Genomic DNA, 25,441 nt, shown 5'->3' on the forward strand with positions numbered 1-25,441 from the left:
TTTTGTTTGAATTACTTCTGTAAGATGAAATTTGTCCTTAGAAAAATCTTGTTTTAATCAGTACAGTAGTTTCAGTTACTATTCATTAACATTTTGTTTATAATTTAGGTCTCCTACCATTCGAGACATGGTTGTACGGTGCATAGCACAGATGGTAAACTCTCAAGCTGCCAACATTCGCTCAGGTTGGAAGAATATATTTTCAGTGTTTCATTTGGCTGCATCAGATCAGGATGAAAGTATAGTGGAACTTGCATTTCAGACTACAGGGCACATTGTCAGTAAGTACTGATGCATAATTTACAGGTATCATCATGGTGTTTCTGGAGGCAGTTTGCTCTCATTTTATTATTTGCATAGCAGAACTTGCATGTTAAAACAATATTTCTCTGCTTTTACTGCTTTTTAAGAAACATGCAATTCACTCAGGATATACTTCAAAAATAATAGAACATGACTGACATTTGTCTTTGTATTCTGAACATAAGCTTTACAGTAGATACGTAACCATTTATTCTAGAGTGAAGTCAACAATTGAGAGACAATGAATTTTCTAAACAAGTTGTTCTTTTCCATTTTTGATCATCAGTTTTATACTTTGCAGAGGTGTTTCTTTGACTATGTTGTGTAATTACATTACCTGCAGCCCTCCCCCTTTTCCTCTGAGTTCTTGTCTAGGGTTCTCTTTTTAAATGACGGAAATGAGGTAATTGAGACTCTGACCTTTTATTGTCTCAGTGCCGAACTTTTAATTCCAAAATACATCACTGCAACAAGCAGTGCTTTCAAGAAGGTTCTCAAAGCTCTGATTTAGAACCCAAGTAAAAGCCAATACAATTGAAACACAGCTATGGGGTGGAGAAAGGCCTTTTACGATTGATTCCTGTTGCTGTAGCCAGTCCTGGGTGATGCTGTTCTGCTCTTAGCACTATCTATATTTAAACATATTTTAACAAACTATCAAGCCTTGTGCCCCATCTTAATTTCTTAACTCATTTAAATGGGGATTTTCATTGTTTTAGAAGACTACATCAGTAAATGGGTGTAAAATCAAAATATATTATACAAAAAACAGGGCCACTGTCATGGATTCTTATTTGAACAGTTTTGTGGTTTTTTGAAATAGTTACAAGTTTAACAGAACCACTGACACATCCTGTCAGCCCTTTCTCTCACATTTGTCTTTTTTTCTGTGCTATATTTGCATCTTGGCCATTTAAAAATTATTTTAGAGAACAGTAGACATTTTGTTTGAAAATGCTTGAAGTACCTATGTATTAATTTTTATGTATTTTTTTTCCAGCAATTGTATTTGAAAAACATTTCCCAGCCACCATAGATTCTTTCCAGGATGCAGTAAAATGTTTGTCTGAATTTGCATGCAATGCAGCTTTTCCAGACACAAGTATGGAAGCAATCCGTCTCATTCGCCATTGTGCAAAATATGTTTCAGACAGACCTCAGGTATAAACCATACTTGTCATAAGTGTTTAAATTAATATTATTTTCATATACATAAGCATGTACTTGTACCAGTCTTAAAAGTCTGGCTTTAAATTCTATGAGCACAATTAAAGCTCAGGAGAGGGCATAGGATATGCAGTTGTTTGTAAACATCTTGATAGAGACTTTGAACAGGTTGCACTTTGTGTTAATTTTCTTGGGACCTTCAGTGAAAACTTGGAGCTTGGCACCTCTCAGTACTGATTCCTATGCATGGAGTGTTCTTCACTAACAGATCTTTAGTGGGATAGGTTTAGGTTTCAATTAAAAAAAAAAAAAAAAGGCTTGGATTCTTATCCTCAAGGATATCTCTACAGATCAGAGTAGAAGATTAAGGGGTTAAACTATAAGTTAAATATGGTGTTGAGGTCATCCAGTTGTTTCTTGCAAAATCTCTCTTCCCTGCCTTTAATATGGGCAATTTAAAAATACTTTGTTTACCTTGACCATAGTGTAGCTCCTAAAATAAATTTCATTGCCATATTTTTGTGGTATTATTTCAAAGCTTTTATACTAGATTATAAAATACCGAATATAATTTTTGTAGTACAATACTCATAATAATTAAATTGTGCTTTATTGACTACACTTACTCTAATATTACCTTAGTACTTATAAACTTACTATTTTGATGGCAGGTGGACCTGTTCAGTGCTACTGTGCTTCAGCCACATTAACTCTGTGTTTGCTTTTCAAGGCTTTCAAAGAATACACAAGCGATGATATGAATGTGGCTCCTGAAGACAGGGTGTGGGTGAGAGGATGGTTCCCAATTCTCTTTGAGTTATCCTGTATCATCAATAGATGCAAATTAGATGTAAGAACCAGGTAACAATCAGTGTTTGTAATTTGAATTTTCAAGTGATGTGTTTTTCTTCTTTACAAGCCTTTAACATTTATTTGAAACAAGTGGAAGTAATTTTCTGCTGGCAAACATAACGGATCTGATTAAAATCAGTAAGTCGCATATGACTAATTGCCATAACTTTGGAATCTAGACAGACACTGAAACAATTTAAAAAATTCCTTTTTGTTTTTCCTCTGGAGAAACTTTTTACGCAAATTAGCTTTGTTACTTACAGGCCTGCTGACAGGGAAGGAGGGCAAAGGGGACAACTGTCCCACGGCCTGGCTATTCAGGAGATCTCGGGGCTCCTGATGGCCACTAGTACTTCAGGAGTAGTGGTGGCTGGAGCCTTGGGCATTTTAAATGTCCTCTGGACAGCCTTGAGTGCTGGCTGCCTGCCAGCCTTGCCCCCTTTGCGAGTGCAGAGCCATAGCCTGCCGACACCTGGCCTAGGAACCCAGCAAGTCTGTTGCCTCCCCTGGGAGGCTACACTGAGGAAGGTCCATTGAACATGGATACATGCTTTTAGAATTACCATACGACAGGGTGAAATATGTGATGTTATGACATGGGGTTCTGTTGCCTGGCTGTTTCTCAGTGTCTGTGATGGTCTAACCCATCGCAGTTTCCAAATGCCTTTTCAGTGGAAGTAAAACAGTAGTTTCTCCTCAATATGTTAGAGATTGTAAATTAGCCAGAATGATTCTGTTTTAATTTTGTCACAGCAGGTCACGTGTAAACAATCAGTAATGCTATTAAACTCGTGTTAAAATAGAAAATTAGTTTGGTTAGTGTATCTTCTAAATATATTTTCCCTTGGACAAATAGTGTAAAACGCAGATTTAATATTAATAGAAAATTATGGCAAAACCTTTTACGGTTTCAGTTGAACACTTGAATTTACTCATTTTCTTTGACTATTTGCAAATTATTTTCGGAGTAGATATTATAATGAAGCTTGCAAACCAGCTAGTGAGTGAAAGGGAGAAAGGTTCCAGAGTACTTTCCCACACAAATGTAGTTTGTTTTTTTTTTAAATAAGGAATGCTATTCTGCCTTTGTAATGTATTTTTATATTTACTGAAGTTTTAATGAAATATTTTGAAATGTTTGGATTTCCTTTTTTTTTTTTTTTTTTTTTTTTTAAGAAACTGTGTTTATAGTGCGTCAAATAGTCTACGTCTACACTAGCCCAAAACTTCGAAATGGCCATACAAATGGCCATTTCGAAGTTTACTAATGAAGCGCTGAAATACATATTCAGCGCCCCATTAGCATGCAGACAGCTGTGGCACTTTGAAATTGCCGTGGCTCGCCGCTGGGCAGCTCGTCCGGACGGGGCTCATTTTTGAAAGGACCCCGGCAACTTTGAAATCCACTTATTCCTACCTGCTGTTAGAAATGAGGGGATTTCAAAGTTGCCGGGGTCCTTTCGGAGAGAAGCCCTGTCTGGACGAGCTGTGTGGTGGCGAGCTGCGGTGCTGAATATGTATTTCAGCACTTCATTAGTAAACTTTGAAATGGCCATTTGCATGGCCATTTCAAAGTTTTGGGCTAGTGCAGACAAGGCCATAATGAAATAACTAAGTAAATTTATATTTTAGGTTTTGAGGTGGATTCTTCAGTGTTAGTAACAGGAAATTACTCAGATTCAAAAGTAACAAAATACATTTAGAATTCCAGTAAATATAACACATAATTTATGAAAATATATTTGACATTTTATAATTCTGTGTATGTGTGGTAAATACTGGGAAAGAAAACTACAAAGAGAAATTTAGGCTCTTCCCTGGAAATGAAGTAATGTTGAAAGAGATGCTTATGGAGTTACTTTACTGGAGGACTCGTTATTGGGTTGTATTTACCTAGTGATATTTAATTTTAATGTGCAGAATGTAGAGAGATGAAAAGAAGAGGGTTTTTTTATAAATGAGTTGCTGCTGCTTGTAGCTAAAAGATGACCTGAACCGAAAGATGGAACTTTATGATCTGTATTGCTTTGTTCCATTGTATAAACACCTGGCATTAAAATAACGTATGCTGTTTTTTATGTTTTAAAGTATCAGAAATGTCAAGGCTTCTTTTTCCTTGTTTGTGCTGTATGACTTACTGCAGGTCACAGATGTTGACTGGAAATATTCATAGCCCCTAAATTAAGTGTGTGAGAGGTGGTAAATTTTTACCGGATAGTTTCTTCTTAACTGATTCTGGTGTGGCTTTATGTTAAATGTGTTAGTTATTAGAAAATATTTTAAGTCTTACTAAAAATAACTTCCTTTCTCAACTAGGTTTTGTATTCATGGTATCTCGTGCCACAATATTCTCAGTTGTCCTGGCATCCTTAGTCTTCCTGGAGAAAAAAAGGATGAGAGCTGAATGTCTCAATTAAAAAATAAGCAAAATCTTTTACAAATTCTGAGGTTTACCTATTTGTCAGAGAGAACCAAAAAAGAGGGCACAAATGCATTTTTTTTCCTTTTTACTAGTCACCTTCAATACTTCCTAGCTAGAAGTAGCATTTGGAAAAGCTCACTTTTTAAAACAAATTAGATGCTGATTTTATATTGTGGGCACCTCCATTCGGAATATTTTGCTGTGAATTCTGACAAGTTACAGAAAATTGGAAAGTTTATTCGGGTGAATTTTGTACCTTCAGTTTTCTATCCTTTGAAATAAAACAAATTTTAAAATCATGTTCAGTTTGAAATGCTTATGAATCAAAAGTGCCTGCTTTGTTTTCCAGGTGTCACTTCCATTTCTAAAAATATATTTTTAAACCAATTGACTCTTCCACTCATTTTTAGTATGTCGTATGAGAACAATACAGTCATAGCTTGCTTGAAAGTACAACGTATACAGAATGTGTTTCAAGTGGGATTTGGATATGATTATTAGTGTAGCAGTGTGATATCTTAGTGTTTTGTTGGTTTCTCATATTTGTGGGGTTTTTATTGCAGGGGCTTAACGGTAATGTTTGAAATAATGAAAACATATGGCCATACTTACGAAAAACACTGGTGGCAGGATTTGTTTAGGATTGTCTTCAGGATATTTGACAACATGAAACTGCCAGAACAGCAGACAGAGGTAAAGAAAGGATGGAGGGTCGTGGGAAAGTGGGCAGGGCTTCGTGAGCAGAGATTTTCATATTTGCAGCTAGGACAAAAAATGTCTGGGGGTGGGGGGGAACCTGTTCCTTGCACATAAAGCTACACTCATGTGCCTTGTGAATCAGAGTGCTTCACTTCAAGAACTACCGTAACCAATTGTATTACTGTTCTACTAAATGTTTTCAGTACCTCTTACTGTATTGTAAACCCTCTTGGTATAGTGAGGGATAATTATTCCGTGTACTAGGTTATGAGAGTTCTTTATCTTGCATGTTGGAAGAATGACTTAGGAATTGGTTATTGCTAGAATAAAGATAAGACATGCAGAATGTGGTTGAAGTAGGTTACAAGTTCATTAATTTAAATGATCTGGGAACTATCTGGCAGCGATTCATTCAGTGCGTGTCACTGGTCTTTTCATAATTTGATCCCTGGGTCGGGGGTGCCTGTCACATGTGTCCATACTATTTCTGGAATCTCGCTACACTGTGTACATGAGAAGGTTATAGGGGGCTGAGGAAAAAGGGGCTAATACCTCTTGGTATCAGACTTCTAGCGCATTCCCCAGTTTCATTAGGTGAGCCTTCCTCTAGCTTCCAGTTCTTGTTTTCAGGGAATCAGATTCCCTGTTGAATGAGTACTTGCACAGGACACCTACCAGGTTGCAACAATTTGAACTTCTAACCTACCCACTGGGCGCCTGAGTTGTTGTAGGAAAGGCAAAACCTCTTCCTTTCCTGGCCACTCTGGCAGTGAGAATAAAATTCCTTCCTAGCCTTAATAAGACGATTTCTGCAACATCCACAGAAGTTTAAAAAAAAAAAAAAAAAAGAGTCCTCCTCAAACCCCAGGTATGGGAACGGTAGTTCTGGACCCTCTAATGGTGTGCTTGCTGGGGGAAGAATATTCTATGCCTTCCCCACTGTGTCCCTCAAAGCAGCCAGTCAACTACATGCTGCTCCCAGCAATAATGCCACCTCCTGGATCCTTGAGGAAAGCAGAGCAGGACAAAATGGAAAGATGTTTGAAGTGGGTTGTTAACATTTGACCAGTTAACCGGTAAGCCTCAGCCTAAGTGGATGAGGGTTAACAGTGACAGTTAACTGGTGGGGGGGCGGAGGAGCCCCCTGCCTGCCATGGGCAGGGGGTTGCTTCAGCCCCATGTGGCCTGCAATGGACACAGACACTCCAGTCTGGCTGGAGCAGCTCTCATCCACAGAAGCCCTGGGAGCACTGTGGGCAGGGGCACTCCAGCATGACCCGAGCAGCTCTGGTCTGCAGCAAGGCTTCTCCTTAATCAGTTAACCAGTTAAACTTAACGTTTAACCAGCTAACTTATTAAATGGGATTTTACATCCCTATTTTAAAGACCCACCTTCTCCCTGGTGGCTGAGACAACAATCCCCATACACCTCAGAGGTCATGGATAGCACCACTTGCTTTTAAAAGCATCAAAGCAAGATCATGTTGGTTCTAGCAATTCAGTAATTGCTTATGTCGTACAATTCAGCTGTGCCATATACATTTTACCCGAAGGTGGTAGATTTTAATGAGATAAGCATGATCAAGATATCAGCTGTTCTGTCAAATATTAAGCTATATGAAACTTAGTTGATTGTCAAGTGACTGTGTGTGAAACTAAATGGCTGTGTCTACACTACAAAAAACTTGGAAGTTGAGAGTCTACATACACCCTACTTTGAAGTTTAACTTCGAAGTAGAGCACTACTCTATTCCCAGGAATGGAGTATGGACTTTGAAATTAGGCTGCCTGCTTCAAAGTACGGGAAAATGTGTGTAGACTCTTTGGTGGCTACTTCAAAGTAGTGCTTAACTTTGAAATTAACTGCGAAGTTAGTTCCTTGTGTAGACGCACCCAGGGCTTGTCTACACTACCACTCAAAGTACCGGCACACGTCTAGCCGCGGCTCACGTGGTTTAAAAACTTGGAAGTTGCTGCAGGAGGGAATTTGCTTCATGAAGTGCTGCCTATGCAGAGCAGCACTTCATTAGTAAACTCCCAACACCCTAATTACCATCCTTCCTTCGAAGGAAGGTGGTAGTGTAGACAAGCCCCCAATGAGTAGCAAAAAGGAAGTTTACTACGTATTTCTTGGGAACTATTTTTTGCATTTACATGACTTAATTTCTCATTGGGATCAGGTTTTCATGCTTTTTTCTTTTATGCTTTTTAATGTTATCAGAGTGTTAGTGAAGCTGGTGTACTACGGTACCTCACAGTAAGCAGGTAACACCTTAGAGACTGATTTTAGACCACCCAGTCTTCCAAGTCCACATGTCATTGTGGCTAGAAGTTCCAATTTAGTTCAGGGATAGCAATGGGGAATAAAAATAGAAGTTAAGAAGGTGGGGCAGATTGAACAAATACCTAATAGACCCCCTCCCCCCATCAACAGGACTTGCCTGTAAGTTAAAATAAGCCTTTCACACATTCTTAATAAGATACATGAGACATTTTATAGTAGTGCACACCTCACTATTTTTTTTTCTCCCAGAAAGCTGAATGGATGACAACAACTTGCAACCATGCACTTTATGCAATATGTGATGTATTCACCCAGTATTTAGAAGTACTTAGTGATGTCCTTTTGGATGATATATTTGCACAGCTGTACTGGTGTGTGCAGCAAGGTAAGATTGTACTCAGTTCTTTTAGACAGTGCTAACATTTTCTCGTGTTGGGTACAAACAAACGCACTATTTTCTGTTCCAGACAATGAACAACTAGCACGATCTGGTACCAACTGTTTGGAGAATGTCGTCATTCTGAACGGTGAAAAGTTTACCCTAGAAATCTGGGATAAAACATGCAACTGTATGCTGGATATCTTCAAAACCACAATCCCCCATGCGTAAGAGAATTCCTCTCTTTATTACAGAAATTGTAATAGTTGCACCTTTCTGCTCCAGCACCCTTGGGACCTCAGTGCTCCTAAATGAGGAATTTTGCTGGACCAGGGGATGTTAATGCCCCATCCCTGGGCACCACGTGCTGGCTCTCCGGCCACAACTCACCAGTGCAGCTGGCCCCAACCCCAGTGCTCTGGCCGCACAGGGCTGCCGGAAGAAGCTGGTGCTCAGGCCCTGGTCTCTCACCCGGAGCTACCAGGGAGATGCTGGTGCTCTGCCCCAGTCTCATCGCCTTTCTCCTCCTCTTCCCCCAGTGGGGCTGCCAACTGGTTGCCCTCCTGCCCCAACTCTCTGGTCCAGCAATATACCTGGTCCTGCCAGACAAGGGATGTGGCTGCACCAGAGAGCGTTGGTTTTAGGAAGTGCAGCCTTGTGTTACCTTATTTGTTCAGAAGATAATTTGGAGAACAGCTCTATGGTTTCAAATCAATTCCATTTTACATGGGTGATCAAAAAATTGTGATGTAAAATATGTTTTTCATAAGTTGTTTTTATTTGTCAATAAAAGACAAAAATTGAATGGTCTTTTAGAACAGCAAAATGATTCAGAATAGGAAAGGTAGTTGGTGTACTTTTCTACATATTGTAATATTAATCCATTGCTATTTTTAATCTCTGAAAGATAACGTGGGACGTTTTAAACAGGGATTATTGAAATCAGCACATTTTTAAAATTACAGCTTCACTGGGGAAGAATGACTTTCCTGGCTGTGGTACATAATAATTCTGCCTGTAAGCGCCTTGGGGAAAGATCTTAATACTTTGGCAGCAGTAAGCCATGCAGGTTTATGAAGGTGTGGAAAAAAGTAGAAAATAACTGTCACCCTTGTCTGAGTAAAATCCTCCAAACCGCCCTCCCTGCCCCAACTTCCTCCCAGAAGGTGTCTCTCTACCCTTGGCTTTTTTTCAGAAGTGGGTATTATCTGTGCTGCTCCTCAGCAGTGGTATAAATAACAAGCCATGCCTCCCTCTGTACACTGCTGGTTTTGTAGGGTTGTATTCCTCAGCTGGAGCCTTCTCTGCCCCAGTGAAAGATGCCAATGGGGAGAAAGGCCTTATCAGCTTCTCACTGCTGGAACCCTTCCTCATGACAACAGAAGGTTCCACCAGCCTCCCCACTGCTGAGACTTTCACTGTTACTTGTAGTCACACATGCTGACGAGGCATGCTTTTCACTGCAGCATATAGCTGAATGGGCATTAAACATCGTCACCTGTGAAGCGTTGTGTTCGTGTAGCCAGAATGTGCAGCTCTCCGCCCAGTCTGATGTCTCGCTGTCCTCCGTTTTCTCCTTTTCCTGATGTTAGCTGGTCCAATGGGGGATCCTGAACTGATAAAAGGGAACTGGGCTGCATGAGTTCAAGTTTAAGTGCAGTAAAGGGGGACTTCGTCCTTACAAATATCTCACTGGACTCTTCTTTTAGTGGCTAAAAACCTCTGTAACACACAGGCCACAGAAAGGTAGCCAATTCCCAGCTGTTCCCAGCTTTAATATAATATAACTCTTGGGCTATGTCTACACTAGCCCAAAACTTCGAAATGGCCATGCAAATGGCCATTTCGAAGTTCACTAATGAAGTGCTGAAATACATATTCAGCGCCTCATTAGAATGCTGGCAGCCGTGGCACTTTGAATTTGACACGGCTTGTCCAGACGGGGGTCCTTTTCGAAAGGACCCCGGCAACTTCGAAATCTCCTTATTCCTAAGAGCAGATAGGAATAAGGAGATTTCGAAGTTGCTGGGATCCTTTCGAAAAGGAGCCGCGTGGTGGCAAGCTGCATCAATTTCGAAGTGCCATGGCTGCTGGCATTCTAATGAGGTGTTGAATACGTACTTCAGTATTTCATTAGTAAACTTCGAAATGGCCATTTGCATGGCTATTTTGAAGTTTTGGGCTAGTGTAGACGTAGCCTTGGAGCTAAACCAGTAATACATTTCACACCCTCTTGCAGCATCAGCTTTTGAGCACTGGTGAAAAGATGTGGATGGCTCCTTACTGAAGGCTGGAATGAAGCCACCAACCTTCCTTCTATTGGTGTGACAGAGGGACATTTGAACCCTTCTCCAGATATGAAAAGCCAAATGCGCTAACCCACTGTGCCACCTTCCAGGCGTGGTTATAATACAAACTTGTGCTAGAAAAATGTGTTGAGGCTTCATTTTAACCAAAGTGCCAAGCTCCTTCACTGTTCTGTGTATTCATACCATCAGATGCTGGCTTCACTGTAACAGTTTCTCTTGTGGATCTCTTGTGCTTGTTCTTCTGTATTATGATTGCAGCAAGGCAAGGGTTTTGTTATGAATAGCCTTTAAGTGGTTGAATAATTAGTATTTATTCAAGACGTAATGATGTCAGTGTTAAACAGATTTTGGTAAGTGGTCAAGGGACACACATTTCTATGGAGGGCATGCAGGGTCTGGGACAGAGGGTGAGTGCAGAAGGGAGCTGTGGGTAGGGAACTGGGTTGCTGGACAGGGTGTGGGGTCTGAGAGGGTGTTTGGCCGACGAAGGGGGTTGTGACTTGGGCCAAGGGATTGGGATTCTGGGGGGTGGGGATGCTGGAGAGAATTCTGGCCTGGAGGAGAGTTGAAGGAGGAGGGTGCAGAGTCTGGGATGGTGGTGTGACCTGGTGTAGAGGGTTTGGGTGGTGACCTGGGGCAGGAGGAACTGGGATGCCAGAAGCAGGCTCTGGCCAAGAGGCACTTACCTATGTCACTGTGTCTCTCAGTGCCATGCTCAGTGTCTGGGCATTGGGAGCAGTGAGGATTGTGCTGGGGGCAGGAGTAGAAATCATTGCCTGAGCTTTGTTCTTGTACTTATGCAAAATGGTGACAACAGAAGCATCCTGCAAAGAGCCCCACTACGCATGCGTGCACACGCCTTTGCGTTTGTCACAGGCTTCAGCTTCTGGAGCCCAAGGTACATGCCGTCATTGTAACAAATCAAAAGAAATAATCTGTACAGTTTATAATACCAGTTTAATTGAAGCCATACCCTGATGTGTGCCAGAGCAGAGTTGGGCGTAGCTGAGAGGCAAAACTACCCATCCTCATAGTCTGGAGTTGGCTGGGGCTGGGAGCTAACTCCTAGCAAAAATTGGAACTGTCTCGCTTCTGCGGGCCTTGAATGACCAATGTGCCAGTGAGAATTGCTAGAGTGCAGCGTGCTGTGGTGCCTCTTTCCCAACTCCTTCCATGGGTAGTGGGGGGCTGGGTAGCATAAAACCAACTACACTGGCTTTTAGCCATCTCTGTTCTGGAGGAGTTCCCAGCTACTCCTTCGTGGCAGCTTCCTGCCTGCTTTGTGTTGACTGGGACTTTTGAGATCTCCGTTCAGTTCCAAGCTCTTCCGTAGGTTTCTTGTCTTTTCAAGTCGTTTGATCTTTTTTGGACTTCACCTGTAGGAAATGTTGTTATCCACTTCTCCCACCTTTTTCTGTCTTGTCTATTCAGATAGTAATGCTCTCTGAAAAGCTTACAGGATGCGCCTGCAACATCTGGCACAATGGGGCTTTGATCTCAGAAAATCCCAGCGTTTACTGAAATATGAATAACTCCATAGGATGGTCAGGCTTTATTCATTAGTACTTGCAGAGTAATTTGACATCTTAGACTGGAAGTTAAGGAAGTGCCAAGCATTACTATTACTGTTGCTGCTGCTATAACTGCATCAGTTATAACAAGTAGTAGCAGAAATTTGTTTTAAACATCTGAGAACTGTACAATTGAGGGTTAGAAAACTGTCATGTAAACATTTTTACTTTTATTTCTTGTTTATAATTCAAACAAACTATACTCTAAAATGATATTTAAGTTATTGCTTTCTGGAAATATCTATTCATGTATATTTTGCCTCCATTTTTATGCCCTGTATCAATTTAATTTCTAATGATGCTAGACAAAGGGCAACCATTGCATACAAATGTGTATCTTGTATGTAAGTGTCTAAATGTGTGATTTGTGTTTCAAAACTGCTGAGCGTGTGCTCTTTGTCTTTTCAAGGCTGTTGACTTGGCGACCGACGGGTGGAGAGACTGGCCCTGTGTCTCCATCTGCTGTGAGAGAAAAACAGCTGGTATGTTTTGCAAAATGTGTTTTCAAAAAGTTTAATACTCTCACAAGTTTGTCTTGAAATATAAAATTGTTGTTTGGAAGGTTTAGACCTGGATTTCGGTGTGGCTTGGTTGGACAAGCTTTTCTAGGTAATGTACTTTTTAGATTTGGTTGCCAAGAAATTGAAAAAACCCTAGCCATACAGTGCCCATAGATTTTTGTTGTGCAACAGTAGGTAGCTGTATTCTAGTACATGTGCACATGCCTGATAAACCCCCGGATATAGTGGTAGTGTGGCCCCTTAGACAGTCACATTGATTTAATTTAATTTAGAGCATATTTATCTCTCTACCGAAGACAGCATAATAAAACCCCTGGCACATCATCACAGGAAATCCTTGGACTTGAGTGATTTTGGGGTGGAGATATCTCACAAACTCTTTCATAATAAGCATGTGAACGTACATTTAAAAATGTAGTTTATAGCCCATGTAATCCCAAAGCCTTGATGGTTTAAATTGACACGCTGTTTCTTTGGGCTTGCATATGTATGTGACTAAGGGTCTGAGCCGCATGGAATTCAGTGGCACAGCTCATGCTTGTTAAAGACTTGGATAAACTTTCGTAGGATATTGGAGGGGACTCTAAGACTCTGCATGGGTGAAAAGCTCCATCTGTCTTGCTGCTGTTGCAGGAGCAAGGTCCAGAACAGTAACACTAAGTTGTGAACTTCCTCCATTTCTCTCCATGGAGTCTAATGATCAAAAAACAAATGTGAATTGTTTCATTCCTAGTTGCATTGGAATCTAGCCAGCGCGCTCATTCAGTGTGACTAGATATGCGGGGGGAGCTGCAAGGGAGCTTGTGTGAAGGAGGGGGTTGTGACCTAGGGCAAGGGATTGAGGTGCAATGTTGGGGGTGAGTATAGGTGCAGGAGGAGATGCTGACCTGGAGAAGAGGTTATAGGAAGGGGTACAGGTTTTTGGGTTGTGACCTGCGATAGGGGATTGGGATGCAAGAGGGGATTCTGACTTGGAAGGGGTGCTGCGTCTGGGAGGAGGTTGTGACCTGGGACAGGCAATTGGGGAGCAAGCTGTGGGAGGAGTTATGGGAGCAGGTGCAGGGGTGCAGAGGGTTTGGGTACTAGAGGCAGGCTGGGCCAGGAGATGTTTACCTTTAGGCAGCTCCCAGCTAGCAGCCCAGCAGGACCCTCAAGCAGGCTCCCTGCCTGCCTGTGCCCCCATATGCCACTCAAAGCGGTAAGCTGGGAGGGCTGTGTGCATGTGTGTGCCATATGCCTTTGCTCACTGCCTGAGCTTCAAGCACAGCCCGAGCAGTTTACATTGTCCCCAGGTGGGCCTTGCAGCCGAGCACTTTGAGTGGCATTCTGAGCACGGCTGGCAGGGAGCCTGCCCAAGGCTCTTGCTGGGCTGCGAGTCAGTGGTGGGCCACATGCGGCAGTTTGGCAGGTTGTATTTTGCCCACTCTACATTAGAGCAGCACCGGGTTTCAGAATATTATCATGGCTAAAGTTAGTTTTCCTTAATCCATGAACTCTTGCACACTTCCATATCTGGCAGCCCTGGGACCAGGAAGCTGCCAGGTATGAAAATGGGGGATCCCTTGCCCCAGTTCAGACAGTGGGGGTGCATTATACCAACACTCCCCTACCCAAAGTCCTCAGCAGCCTGGTCCCCACAGTGCCCGTGCAGTCCGCTCTGTACTCCCCGCCAGGGCTCAGGCCCCAGCTGTGCTGCTGCATACCCCGGATTGGAGGTATGGTGCTGCTTCCAGCCACCTGACCTGCCGCGCTCCCCAGTGGGGCTCAGCAGCCCCCAGTGGCTCAGGATCTGGCAGCACTGCCATGCAGGGAAGGGGCGGGGGGGCCCTGCTGCAGCCCATCAGCCCCTTGCGGCTTAGGACCCGGCCACATGCCACCGGGGAAGGGGGATGATGATGCTGGATGGATGGGTCCTGAACCTGGCCGTGCTGTTGTTTGGGGGGTAGGGGGCAGAGCTGGGTCTGGCTCCCTGTGCTCCAGACACCCATCATGCCACACTCCCCACTGGTGCTCAGCAGCCCCTCGCCTAGGCACCAAGACAGTACCTGGTGGCAGTGCTGGTTATTTGAGAGCACTGGTTGATTGAATACCGGCTGAAGAAGTTTACTGTATTAGGCTTTTACTTGTTATTCTAGTGCTTGGTCCACTTAAGTATTTGAAAAGGGTAAAAAAGATCATTAGTGCAAAGTTTTTCTTGATTTCAATGTATAATGGCGTATTTTATTTTAGTTATTTGATTATATTGCTTTGCATGCACATTTGAGAAGTTCTCAGTCATTGTGTTGGTGAACCTTATTACTTGAATTGGTCTTCTCCCAATTTCAAAAATGGCTGTAGTGCATGTTACATTTTGAAATAATTACAATAATAAAATAACAAATTGTCAAAAACTGTTCTAAATAAATTAGTTACGTTTTATTGATATTGACTCCTTGGTGAGCTTCTGTTCAATTTATTAATTTATTTTCAGGATACAATGTCACAGAAATCTGTAGATATCCACGATACCGTCCAGCCAAGATCTTCTGATAGAAGCCAATTACAGCCCATTGTGGGATCTGCAGCAAGTGAAGAGATGAGCAAAACCAGACCTACCGCAAGTAAGCTTTTCTTTAAATAAAAAGAGCAATGCTTGATAACAGAGGATTTTATATCTGTTAAAACAGTGTTTCTCAACCTGGGTGGTCTCAATAGGGTTTTGGAATGATCACAAATGAAGGTACAAAAAATTTTGTGCTCCAGATCAAAGAATATTTGTACACAGAAACAAACTAGACGTTTAATTTTTACGAATTAAGAGGCTCTGATAAAGTCCTTCAGTAAGACCGTGTGCTTGTTTTTAATCAGCTAATTTTTATGTTGAGTTGAATTGAAGAAGCCATAGCAAATGATTTTGCACAGATAATTTATTTCATAGGGTTTTGTTTTGTTGTAGCCTTTGATGAAAATCCCAACGCACATAAGTGTGTTGTCACAAACGGGATTAAAAGTTTTCACACTTCATTACAAGTTTGGAATACTCATGCTTCTACACCATTCAGAATGTGCAGCATCTTCTGGAAAGAAAGAAATGCGGAAGCTTTTTGTCAGATGAAAATGTCATCAGTTTATCTTTTAGGCTTTCTGCAAATTTGGCCTACTCAACTACTCTTTGTAGAACAGATGAATTATCCACCTCTTGTCAAGTTGTTCTTCATCGGTTGGGAAGTAATCCTGGAACTGCTTTTTAAGTTCAAGTATATATTCAGTCATAATGCTTTTTAATTGTTCCACATCCACACTCTTTTCATCAAAATTGATTTCATGAATTCCCAACTCACAGGAAATGACTCAGTTTCCACAATGAAGAAAAGCTGACCAGGTTCCAAGCTTCTTTCTAAAGGTCCCTGTTTTGTCTTCTACCACAATTATGTCTTGTGTCTACCACAGTTATGTGCTGTCCTTGAAAACTCCAGTTCAACTCATTCAGATGATTGAAGGTATCTGAGTAAGCCAGATGAAGAAGCCATGAAGGATGCAAAAACAATAGTAAAGGAGGCTCTTGACCCTATAGAATCCGAAGTACTTGAGCTCAAGTCAAATAGCCAGCATAACACTTTTCCCCATGAGATCCACCACACCTTCAGTGTCTAAAGAAGATTTTTATGAAGTGCACCCAGTTCATCACACATAAAGCTGCAAATTGGCGAGCTACTAGAAATGTTTTTTTTAAATGAAATTCACAACTTTTACAAACTCATCAAACACCTAACGGAACTCAGAAGACATTTATTTTGGAGCATGTGCTTGCCAATGTCAGAAGCTTTGAGTCCAAGCTGCATGCAGTGTAATTGTTCTAAATTTTGCAGTAGGCCTGTTGTTCTTGTTAGTCATTGCTTTGATACCATCACTGCATATAGAACTACATTTTTTTCCAGTGGATTTCAAAATAATGTGATGACTTCAACAAGCATGCTGCATAAACATTTGCCAGTGGTATTGCTGGGCAGCACTATATAGAAGAGCATGTTTTTCTCAACAGTTGCAGAATTATATCAAAGAAGATCTAAGAACGCACTAATCTCAGACTATCTTTTGATTCATCAAACTGAATAGCTAAGAATTGACTCCATTTCAACTTTTATTTCAATTTCTAGTGAATGTCATTAGCCATTTCATTAATAAGCCTCAAAACTGTATAATTTGACAAAGAAATAGCTTTAAGCTTACTTTGCTCTTCATGGCTGAGTGTGCTTATAACCATGTCTAATGCTGCAGGAAGTATGAGATTCTCGCTTATAGTATATGCCTTACATGTTTGGGCATATGTGAAGTGACATGAGACACAAAGCTTCAAGGGCTGACATTATTTGTAATTGACATCATTGCTTGCTGCCTATTCAAGCTGTTCCATTTTCTCTAAAGATCACAAGAGACTTTATCTTTAACTGTAGATGTTTACTTTCCAAATGCCAACTTAATTTCAAGGGTTTCATGCTTTTAGCACTTTACCACACGTAGCACAATGATGATATTGATTGCTGTAAGATTGCACATTAAGTAGCTGCCATCGTTTTTTCTGTACTTTGCCTTCTTCATTCCTTCGTTCTGTGAAGTACATGCCTGAGCTCTCATTAATCATTTAGCCATTGCACAAGAAGAACAGTGCTAACTGGACAGGAAACAACAGTGAACTCACATTGTTACGTGAAGTCCACTACTTTCAATGGGACAGTATTTTGGAGCAGATAACAAATCACTCTGCTAATAAAGTATAGGAACTGAAATTACGTATTTGCATTGAGTTGACATATTAGTTTATTAACACTTGTAGACCAGTATTCTTAATTTACTTAATGATGATAGAGGGTCACGATTTTTTTAAGTTTTAGTGCGGAAGGGGTTGCAACTTTGAGTCCTAAGGGGGTCACCAGCTCAAGAAGGTTGAGATACACTATGTTAAAGAGATTATTTAATGAATATATGATTTTCATTTATCTGTGGCGAGTACAAGAGTGAAATACAGTAGGGTCTCACAATTTGTGACCTTAATGTTTGCGAATTCGATTATTTGTGAGTAGCTGCTTCCCCCAGGGCTCTGATCTCCCCCCAACCCCCCCGCATTCACGAAAAATCAACATTTGTGAGGGTTCTAAACATGGAATGCTCACCAATGTTGAGACCCAACTGTATTTTTCTAAGGAGAAAATCACTGTGAGAAATTTTGGTCCCAGGGAGGTCAATGGCAAAAGTCTCATTGGCTTCCATGGGGGCAAGATTTCACCTCGTGTTTAAAAATCGTTTGTTAAATTGCTAGTAAATTTGTAACTTTAAGTTAAGATTTCTTAAGCATGGTATCTGACTCCTTATAAGCTAGTAATTTCAATCTTACCTTCCTTGTATTTAATTTCTGTGGGGGATGTAACTTTATAAACTCAAAGTATCTGAGAACAATTTTTTTTCATTGTTACCACAGATGAATTAATACATGGTACAAAGCATACTTCTAGATGCTTTTTACAAATTTATTTGTGGATACTCAGGTACTAGTGGCTAATAACTTTGTTTAATTTACCAATCTTCTTTGCCTGTTAAGTTCTTGGTATTCTGCCAAGAACAGTCCCAATTTAGTTGGTGGTTTTGCGCTGATGGACATCTGTCTCGTGTAAGCTGATCTAAACCCTTCAACAATTTTAGATGTTTGAAAAGTTTTTTTTTTTTGTTTTTTTTTTTTAAATCTTCCCCATTACAAAATATATTGACACACTTTTTTTGTGTGTGATGACAAGTCAGTAGATGACTTTTTACATTTCAGGCTTGGTTTCTAGATGTCCATAGGATTACATTTTTTCAAGTACTGGGCTGTCCTGAAAGCTTTCACTAAAACAACTGATGTACAGATTTTAATTGTACTTTGCTTTTGTTTCTTGAGTAACATTTAAAGTTGCTATAATAAGAAATTCTGCTTATCTTTTTTTTTTTTAAAGAATTTCCAGAGCAGAAATTGTTTGCTGCTCTGTTAATCAAATGTGTTGTACAGCTGGAGCTTATTCAGACTATCGACAACATTGTGTTCTTCCCAGCAACCAGCAAAAAAGAAGATGCAGAGAATCTAGCAGCAGCACAGGTAAGTGTGAGTGGCTGGTGTTAGTCTTTCGGCAAGATTTTCACTGGAAGATTAATTCTATAACTTTGAACTTTATTAGTTTACCAAAGTTACAAATTACAATTTCTTGAAACAATTATGTGATTTCCAGTAAAGCAACCAAAACGTCTGGTAAAACTTTCATTAACTCAGCTTTCCCACACATAGGCAGACCATGTTGTGGATGCTAAAAAGCTGCGTGGTGCCCAAGTCTCTCCTGGGCATTTGACCAAGCACTCAGCAGTCAGTACTGTTTTGAGTCTAACTCTTTTAAGTCTGCTTTTTTAAAGAGAGATGCGGTAGACTTCGATGTTCATGTGGACACCCAAGATCAAGGAATGTATCGTTTTCTAACATCACAACAGCTTTTCAAACTGCTGGACTGTTTGTTGGAATCTCACAGATTTGCTAAAGCTTTTAATTCAAATAATGAACAACGAACTGCTCTCTGGAAAGCAGGTGGGTCACTGCTGTTCAGAAAAATATTTCAGAAGATTTTACATTCCTGTGTTTGAACTGAATCAGTTGATTGTTAAGAGCTTATTGCTTTACTGTATCACCTTAGGGAGCATCAGCATTGCATTAATCTTAGCTATGGTTATGTTAGTCATAAAGCTCAATGGAGATTCTTTTTTGGTTGAATAAAGGTGTTTATTTTCAGCCGTCTATTTTATGCCAAACTGTGTTCCTTGTTCCATATTACTAAGTACTTTTCATTATAAAAATGGAATCATCCATAAAAAGGTTCAACTTTTTGTCATCTTTGTCCCCAGCATGCAGTGATATCACTTTTGGTGGTGGTGGTGGTAATTGTATTGCCTAGCAGCCTCCGCCATAGACCATGATCCCGTTGTCCTAGGCTCTAGTCACACTGAACGAGTAGACCCTTCTTCTTAGGGTGTACAGGCTGAGTATAACACAAGAGATAAGAGAGGTATAAAGCCCTAGTGACAGGTGTATGTGATGAAATCGAGACAGTACCCATCAGCATGATGCACACTGGCGGCTGAGTTGCTATATTTTCATAGGGGTCATAGCAAAAGAGAGTTTGAAGGGTAACGAGTGCGTTTTGCAGAGCGTCTGGGGAGCTGTTCCCAGCTGTGAGGGCGAGTGATGTTAAAGTGTAACAGGTTTAACTGTTACAGGCTGGAGCAGAATTCCCACCACCACCACAAACTGTGGGCCTGGGGTTGATAATGCCCCTCAGGGGCACTCTGGCCATGCTGGAGTAGTCCTGGCCACAGTGGCTGGGGAAGGGTGAAGGGCTCCCCCCACTGTGGACAGACTACTCCGGTCTGACCAGAGCGCACCCTTCTCTCGGTGTGCCTGGAGCCACTGCGAACGGAGATTGCTCCAGCCCAGAGGAGTGCCCCTACTCCTGGACATGCCCAGGGCCGCTGTGGATAGGGGCTGCTTCAGCCAGGCCAGAGTGTCCACAGTGCTCCTGGGCTGGACCACTGTGGACAGGGGCTCCTCTAGCTGCACTGGAGCACCCCACATCCGTGGCAGGGCTGAGGGCAGGGATGCTCCAGCTGGGCCTGAGCGTCCTCGTTGTGCCACAAGTGTGAGTGTATGTTTGAAAATATAACAAATGGGTGATTGAAGCTGGCATCATGGGCTGCTCAGAGGAAGATGATGGCCTTTCAGTACTCAGTAGGATATAGTAGGAAGGGGGCAATAGATTATTGTAGGCTTTGAGGGTGAAAATAAGGAGTTGGATGCATTTCAGGAGCCTTTGGGGGGAGGCAAATTGAGAATAACGTATATGAGGCTGTTGGGTGCGAAAGTTACGTACTTGAGTCCAAGACACTCCAGTTAAAGTACGAAACTGTAAGTATACAGGAAGAAAACCAATGACCTGTTATCTTCTCCAGGGCTTCTGCAGTTCATGGTGGGTTTCTCCTACAATGCCACAACTGCCCTTACAATCTTTCACATATTTATGCACATCCAAATTAAATATTCATTATTTTGACTTCTAATCACCAGTGAGTATCATGAATATTAAGTAACACAGAGAGCACACATGCATGACCTTTATACTTTTGCTGTCTGAGCTCATTCATGCAGTTTATTGGTTTATTATGACTGATTGTGTTTCTTTACCTAGGGTTTTGGGGCTTTCTGGTTCTCTTCCTCCTTACTTTTTCTTTCAGTTGCTCATGACAGAATGTTTTATGGATATGTTATGTACATTCTGTTTTAAAAAAACCACTTGTATGCCACGTGGTAACTTGCAAACACGCCACCATTCAGGCCAAAGTTAGGCCTAAAGTTACGTTTATCAGCGTATGTCCAATCTTTTGCAATAGAAAATACCCTTAAAACAGTTTCAGTGAAGTGACGGACCAGGAAAGTGATCTTTGCAGCAGCTTTGCAAGTGGATAGGAGCAAAGCAAGTTTACATTTGTCAGGACAGAAAGAAGTATGTTGCAGTAAACAAGATGCAAGCTGCTGAGGGACTGGACTATGAGTGTTAGCTGTGTGAATGGATAGGAAAGGCTGTCTTTCAATAATGTCATGTAGACAGAATTGGTGAGATTTAGACGTAGCCAAGATGCATGAGGACTTGGGAGTTTGTGTTCAGACTTCCAGGCCCAATCTTCTTTACTATAGTCAGACGTCCAACACATCCAGGATCATACAGAAAAATGCCAGACAAATGGTTACAGTAGCACACAGTGACCCTAAAATATAGCACTGTCCCATGGTGCTACTTATTGCAAGATACAAAGAAATGGGGTAATTTCTAGTGGCCATGTACTAATAGAAAATCATTTTAAAAATATAAAATATACAGGGATGCTTCAAGGTGAAAGCATTAAATTTACATGTATTTCTTAAATTTCTTCAGGTTTTAAAGGCAAATCCAAGCCCAATCTTTTGAAACAAGAGACTAGTAGCCTTGCCTGTGGATTACGCATTCTTTTCCGCATGTATACGGATGAAAGTCGCATTGGTGCATGGGATGAAGTCCAGCAGAGACTACTGAAGTAAGATTATTATTATTATTATTAGGCATAACATAAAAATATTTAAACTCTAAGCAAGTGAAGTTAAGAAGGCAATAGCACAATGAAGGTTACAGCTGAAAATACCTCGTGTCGTCGAAGAGCGCAATACTTCTGCTCTTGTCCACTGGGAAAGATCCAGCTCTTTCTCCATAAAATCTTGCAAAAGTGACAGGATAGAGAGTGGGTTCGGTCTTAATCCTGGTTAGTTTTTCAGGTGGAGGTAGTTGTGGGGATTTACTTTGCTCCTAAAGTTTTTGTTGTTTATTAAAAGGTGACAGGTCAACTTTTCACTTGAATCTGAGACTAGACACCACTGGTTTTTGAGAATTCACTACGTACTTGTAAGAAATGGCCTAGCTGCCAGTGAGCTTCAGGAACCTATGGAACACATGGCCACTTGGGAGAATTGGCTGATTATTCTCAGTTCTTGTATTTGTTAGAAGGAAGTGATCAGTCTACGAAACCCTTTTGAGTGAGTGACTGAACAATGCAGGACATATATGTAGTGGTGAAAACACTCACATTTACAGCCTACACAGTGACTCTGAAAGACAGAAATCCATGTGAGGGCTGTTATGTCCAGAAATTACATGAAATGTAGAAGTACTTTGTGTTTTTCCACTGCTGTCATTTTCTGACACCTCTGAGAGAACCTGCTACTACCATTCTGCGTAATGTATCTGAGGAAAATACAATAGGCCTGAGCATGAGCGTGCTGGCTGGGGCAGACACTACACTTCACAGCCCAGGTCCATCCTGATTTTCAGGCTAACTGATGTTAGGTATTAGGACTTTGTTAAAAGTGCCAGTTGTGGAAAAGTACAGCAGTGTTGGGGTTTGACACTGTGTCCCCAGATTACGTTGTTCTTAGGGATTTCTCACTTATTTTGACTGAGGCGGCTCTTCCAAAATGTTGCTGTTCTGCTTGAGGGCTTATTCACAATTTATTAGGATTACAATAGTATTTGCAACCCCCTTGTACCTTCTGTAATTTTATGTTCTCTCTAGTGTCTGCAGTGAAGCTCTAAGTTACTTCCTTACTCTTACATCAGAAAGTCATCGAGAAGCCTGGACCAATCTACTACTCTTATTCTTGACTAAGGTCCTCAAGATAAGTGATGAAAGGGTAAATATTTTAAAGTAAACCGTATTGCTAATAACTGGTTCCAAACTGTATTATCTGAACACTGGTAAGCTCAAAGAAACCTATGAAAACACTTAGCCAAAGAAGCACCAAGATATCATATTGGTCCTGTAGTTAGACTTCCAAATGATCGTGCTGCTTTGTGGACTTTTGAGAAAACGTCCTACCCTACAGAACTTGCTGTCTTATTTGAGACAGTGCAAAGGAGGGATGATGAAAGACACCGAGGAGAAGAAGGGGAGAGGACAAGCGTATTGTGATAAAACATGAAGCCATGATTTGTTTGTGTTGAGGGCTATGTCTTTAAAAGTTGCTTCCCAAACACAGATAATATAAGGGAAGCATTAGTGTTTAATGTTCTTTTCTTAAGTCTTTCCATAGCACCCCATTCCTGCATACTCTGTGTAGTAATGAATTCTGGAATGACTCTTCCAGACAAATCGTAGTGTTTCAGCAGTTTTACCACAAGCAATGATCGTATTTTCATTCAAGACCACCTCCATGGCTCCCAAGACTTTCTTGGGTTTAGTAAAAGCTGATGTCATGTTGCAAATGTAAGCTGACAAGATGCACAAATCTTAAGTGGAAAGGAAAAACCCTTCCTGTCAGAGTAAGTAGTTAAAATTAAAAAAAAAAAAAAGAAGTATAGGCCATAGTATATAGCCATTGCAGAATGCTTTAGAGTAAGTACTTCACACACAACAAGCTTTCATCCAGCAGCCTAATTATAAAACTGTACATGAATCCTATTGGCAGAATTTTGTGGACGGTCTCATCTTGATGCATATTATTTAAAATCCTTCACTCTAAAGAACAGGCTTGTGGATATTGCTGTATAATAGAATAACTGTTTTTTTTCCTCCTCAGTTCAAAGCCCATGCCTCATTCTACTACCCTCTCTTGTGTGAAATTATGCAGTTTGACCTGATTCCTGAACTTCGAGCTGTTCTGCGACGTTTTTTTCTGCGGATTGGTGTCGTTTTTCAGATATCCCAGCCACCAGAGCAGGAGCTTGGAACAAACAACTAGTAGCAAGTACTGACTAAATATTGCTCTGTTACGAGATTACATCATTTGGCTATATAAAAGGACCAGATAGCTGAGGATTTCTGTCTGGATATCCATAAAAATGGTTTTTTTGTATGGTAACCTGTATCTAAGGGTTTATGGTACAGATGCTTAAACTGTAATTCAGGCTTGCAGCACTCCAGTTCCTTTCAGTTTTCTGATGGTTTATCTTTATTGGTTCTCCTTCCTGGCTCATGTTGAGCATAGAGCCAGTTTTTAGCACAGTCCTGTTGTCAGCATGGGCTACGGTATCGTTTACTGTCCTAAGCAGCAGTATGGCAACAGAAGCGTATGGTGGGTGTGAAACTAAAAACGTACCCAAAGAATTCTGTATGTAAAGGTTTGAACTTCTGCAAGAAGGACAACTCAGGAGAGCTGTATTTTGAAGGATAAAATGTTTATAGTGGGGGAAAAATGGAAAATTATTGTTCATGGTAAAAGGTATTTAGCACCTATGTCTGATATTCTTACTCTGAAAATTTTTTGCACACTCAGGCTATCTGAGATATTGGTAAATCATCCTTCTGTGAAAAATGTACAGAGATGCAGGTCTGTAATATAAACTATTAAACACTATACAGTTCTTCCTGCATTTGCTTTGTTTCTTTATTTTCTCACTGATTTGCTAAAAACCCATAACATTTTATGGTTTACCAAATGCACTAGAAGTTTTTGGATTTATTTTTTGAGTTATGAATTTTGTTTTGTTGTAGCCCAAAACTTTTGTTAATGAACTTTTGTTAAGAACAGAAGTGGAAAATATCACAACTGACATAACTACCTGTAATATACTTGTTTTAGGGCTTTTAAATATGAAGAGCCATTGAAATAAGATGATCCTTCAAGGACTGGAACTTGAATCACCGCAAATGTTTTAGGTTGTGCCTGCTGTCACCTTTTTTTTTTTTTTTTTTGGATGTAGATTTCACTCTTATGTACAGAATTTAATGTTGAATATATTCAAGTAACCAATCTGGCATGGTTTGGGGGTGGTTAAATTTATTGGAAAAATGTATTCATACTGTGAATTGTGCCCTGATGGTTAAAGACGAGATTGTCAAGCATTCTGTATTCAAGTGGATGTAGAAAATTTTTTCAGATGGACAAAATGTATATGGTACAGATATGTAAAGTTTTCTATGTAAAAATTCTGTACAACTTTCTGTACAATATTGGTTCTCATCTGGCATATTCTAATCAGGTTATAGGTCAATAAAGTTTTTGAATTCTTTCAGTGCAATCAGAACCGGTATAATCTGTGGCTACTTGTTTCACTGTTTCCATCATCTTTCATGCAGTCCATTCTGTTTAACAGATGAAGCTAAATATACCTAACTTCTACGAAATAACTTGTTCACTTGGAGTGGGAGAAGGGACCTAGCCAGGAGTATAGTTTCAGACTTGGGGAGGGATGGAGCTTTAAGGGCTTATTTCCCTCCATCATAAGGCTGCAGTGAGGATAGACTTCCCCAGTAGGAAGTAGACTTTCATGGAACTGTGTGAAGGGCTTGCCCTGCCCATGAAGTGAGACAGAAAAAACTTACCGAAGCAGGTTGATCTAAAACCTCCCCACACCAGGTTGCT

At 40.8% G+C, this 25,441-nt stretch overlaps 1 protein-coding gene across 2 annotated transcripts in view; it reads left to right on the forward strand.

The window, feature by feature from the left end:
* ARFGEF1 (ARF guanine nucleotide exchange factor 1) overlaps window positions 1-25,101 on the forward strand; it is a 155,804-nt gene extending 130,703 nt beyond the window's left edge. The window contains exons 27-39 of one of the 2 annotated variants that reach the window (XM_074987110.1): window positions 109-281; window positions 1,304-1,464; window positions 2,201-2,331; window positions 5,308-5,437; window positions 7,977-8,112; window positions 8,195-8,333; window positions 12,396-12,468; window positions 14,978-15,107; window positions 18,474-18,613; window positions 18,922-19,090; window positions 21,486-21,624; window positions 22,654-22,771; window positions 23,657-25,101. In XM_074987110.1, coding sequence (XP_074843211.1) covers window positions 109-281; window positions 1,304-1,464; window positions 2,201-2,331; window positions 5,308-5,437; window positions 7,977-8,112; window positions 8,195-8,333; window positions 12,396-12,468; window positions 14,978-15,107; window positions 18,474-18,613; window positions 18,922-19,090; window positions 21,486-21,624; window positions 22,654-22,771; window positions 23,657-23,818 — 1,801 coding nt within the window. In that variant the 3' untranslated portion in view covers window positions 23,819-25,101. Of the gene's footprint in view, window positions 1-108; window positions 282-1,303; window positions 1,465-2,200; window positions 2,332-5,307; window positions 5,438-7,976; window positions 8,113-8,194; window positions 8,334-12,395; window positions 12,469-14,977; window positions 15,108-18,473; window positions 18,614-18,921; window positions 19,091-21,485; window positions 21,625-22,653; window positions 22,772-23,656 lie in introns of those variants that run through there. The other variant, XR_012644410.1, reaches the window with a different exon arrangement.
* Window positions 25,102-25,441: the final 340 nt, after the last annotated feature.

This window comes from Carettochelys insculpta, chromosome 2 (assembly GCF_033958435.1).
Source record: "Carettochelys insculpta isolate YL-2023 chromosome 2, ASM3395843v1, whole genome shotgun sequence".
Lineage (NCBI taxonomy): Eukaryota > Metazoa > Chordata > Testudines > Carettochelyidae > Carettochelys > Carettochelys insculpta.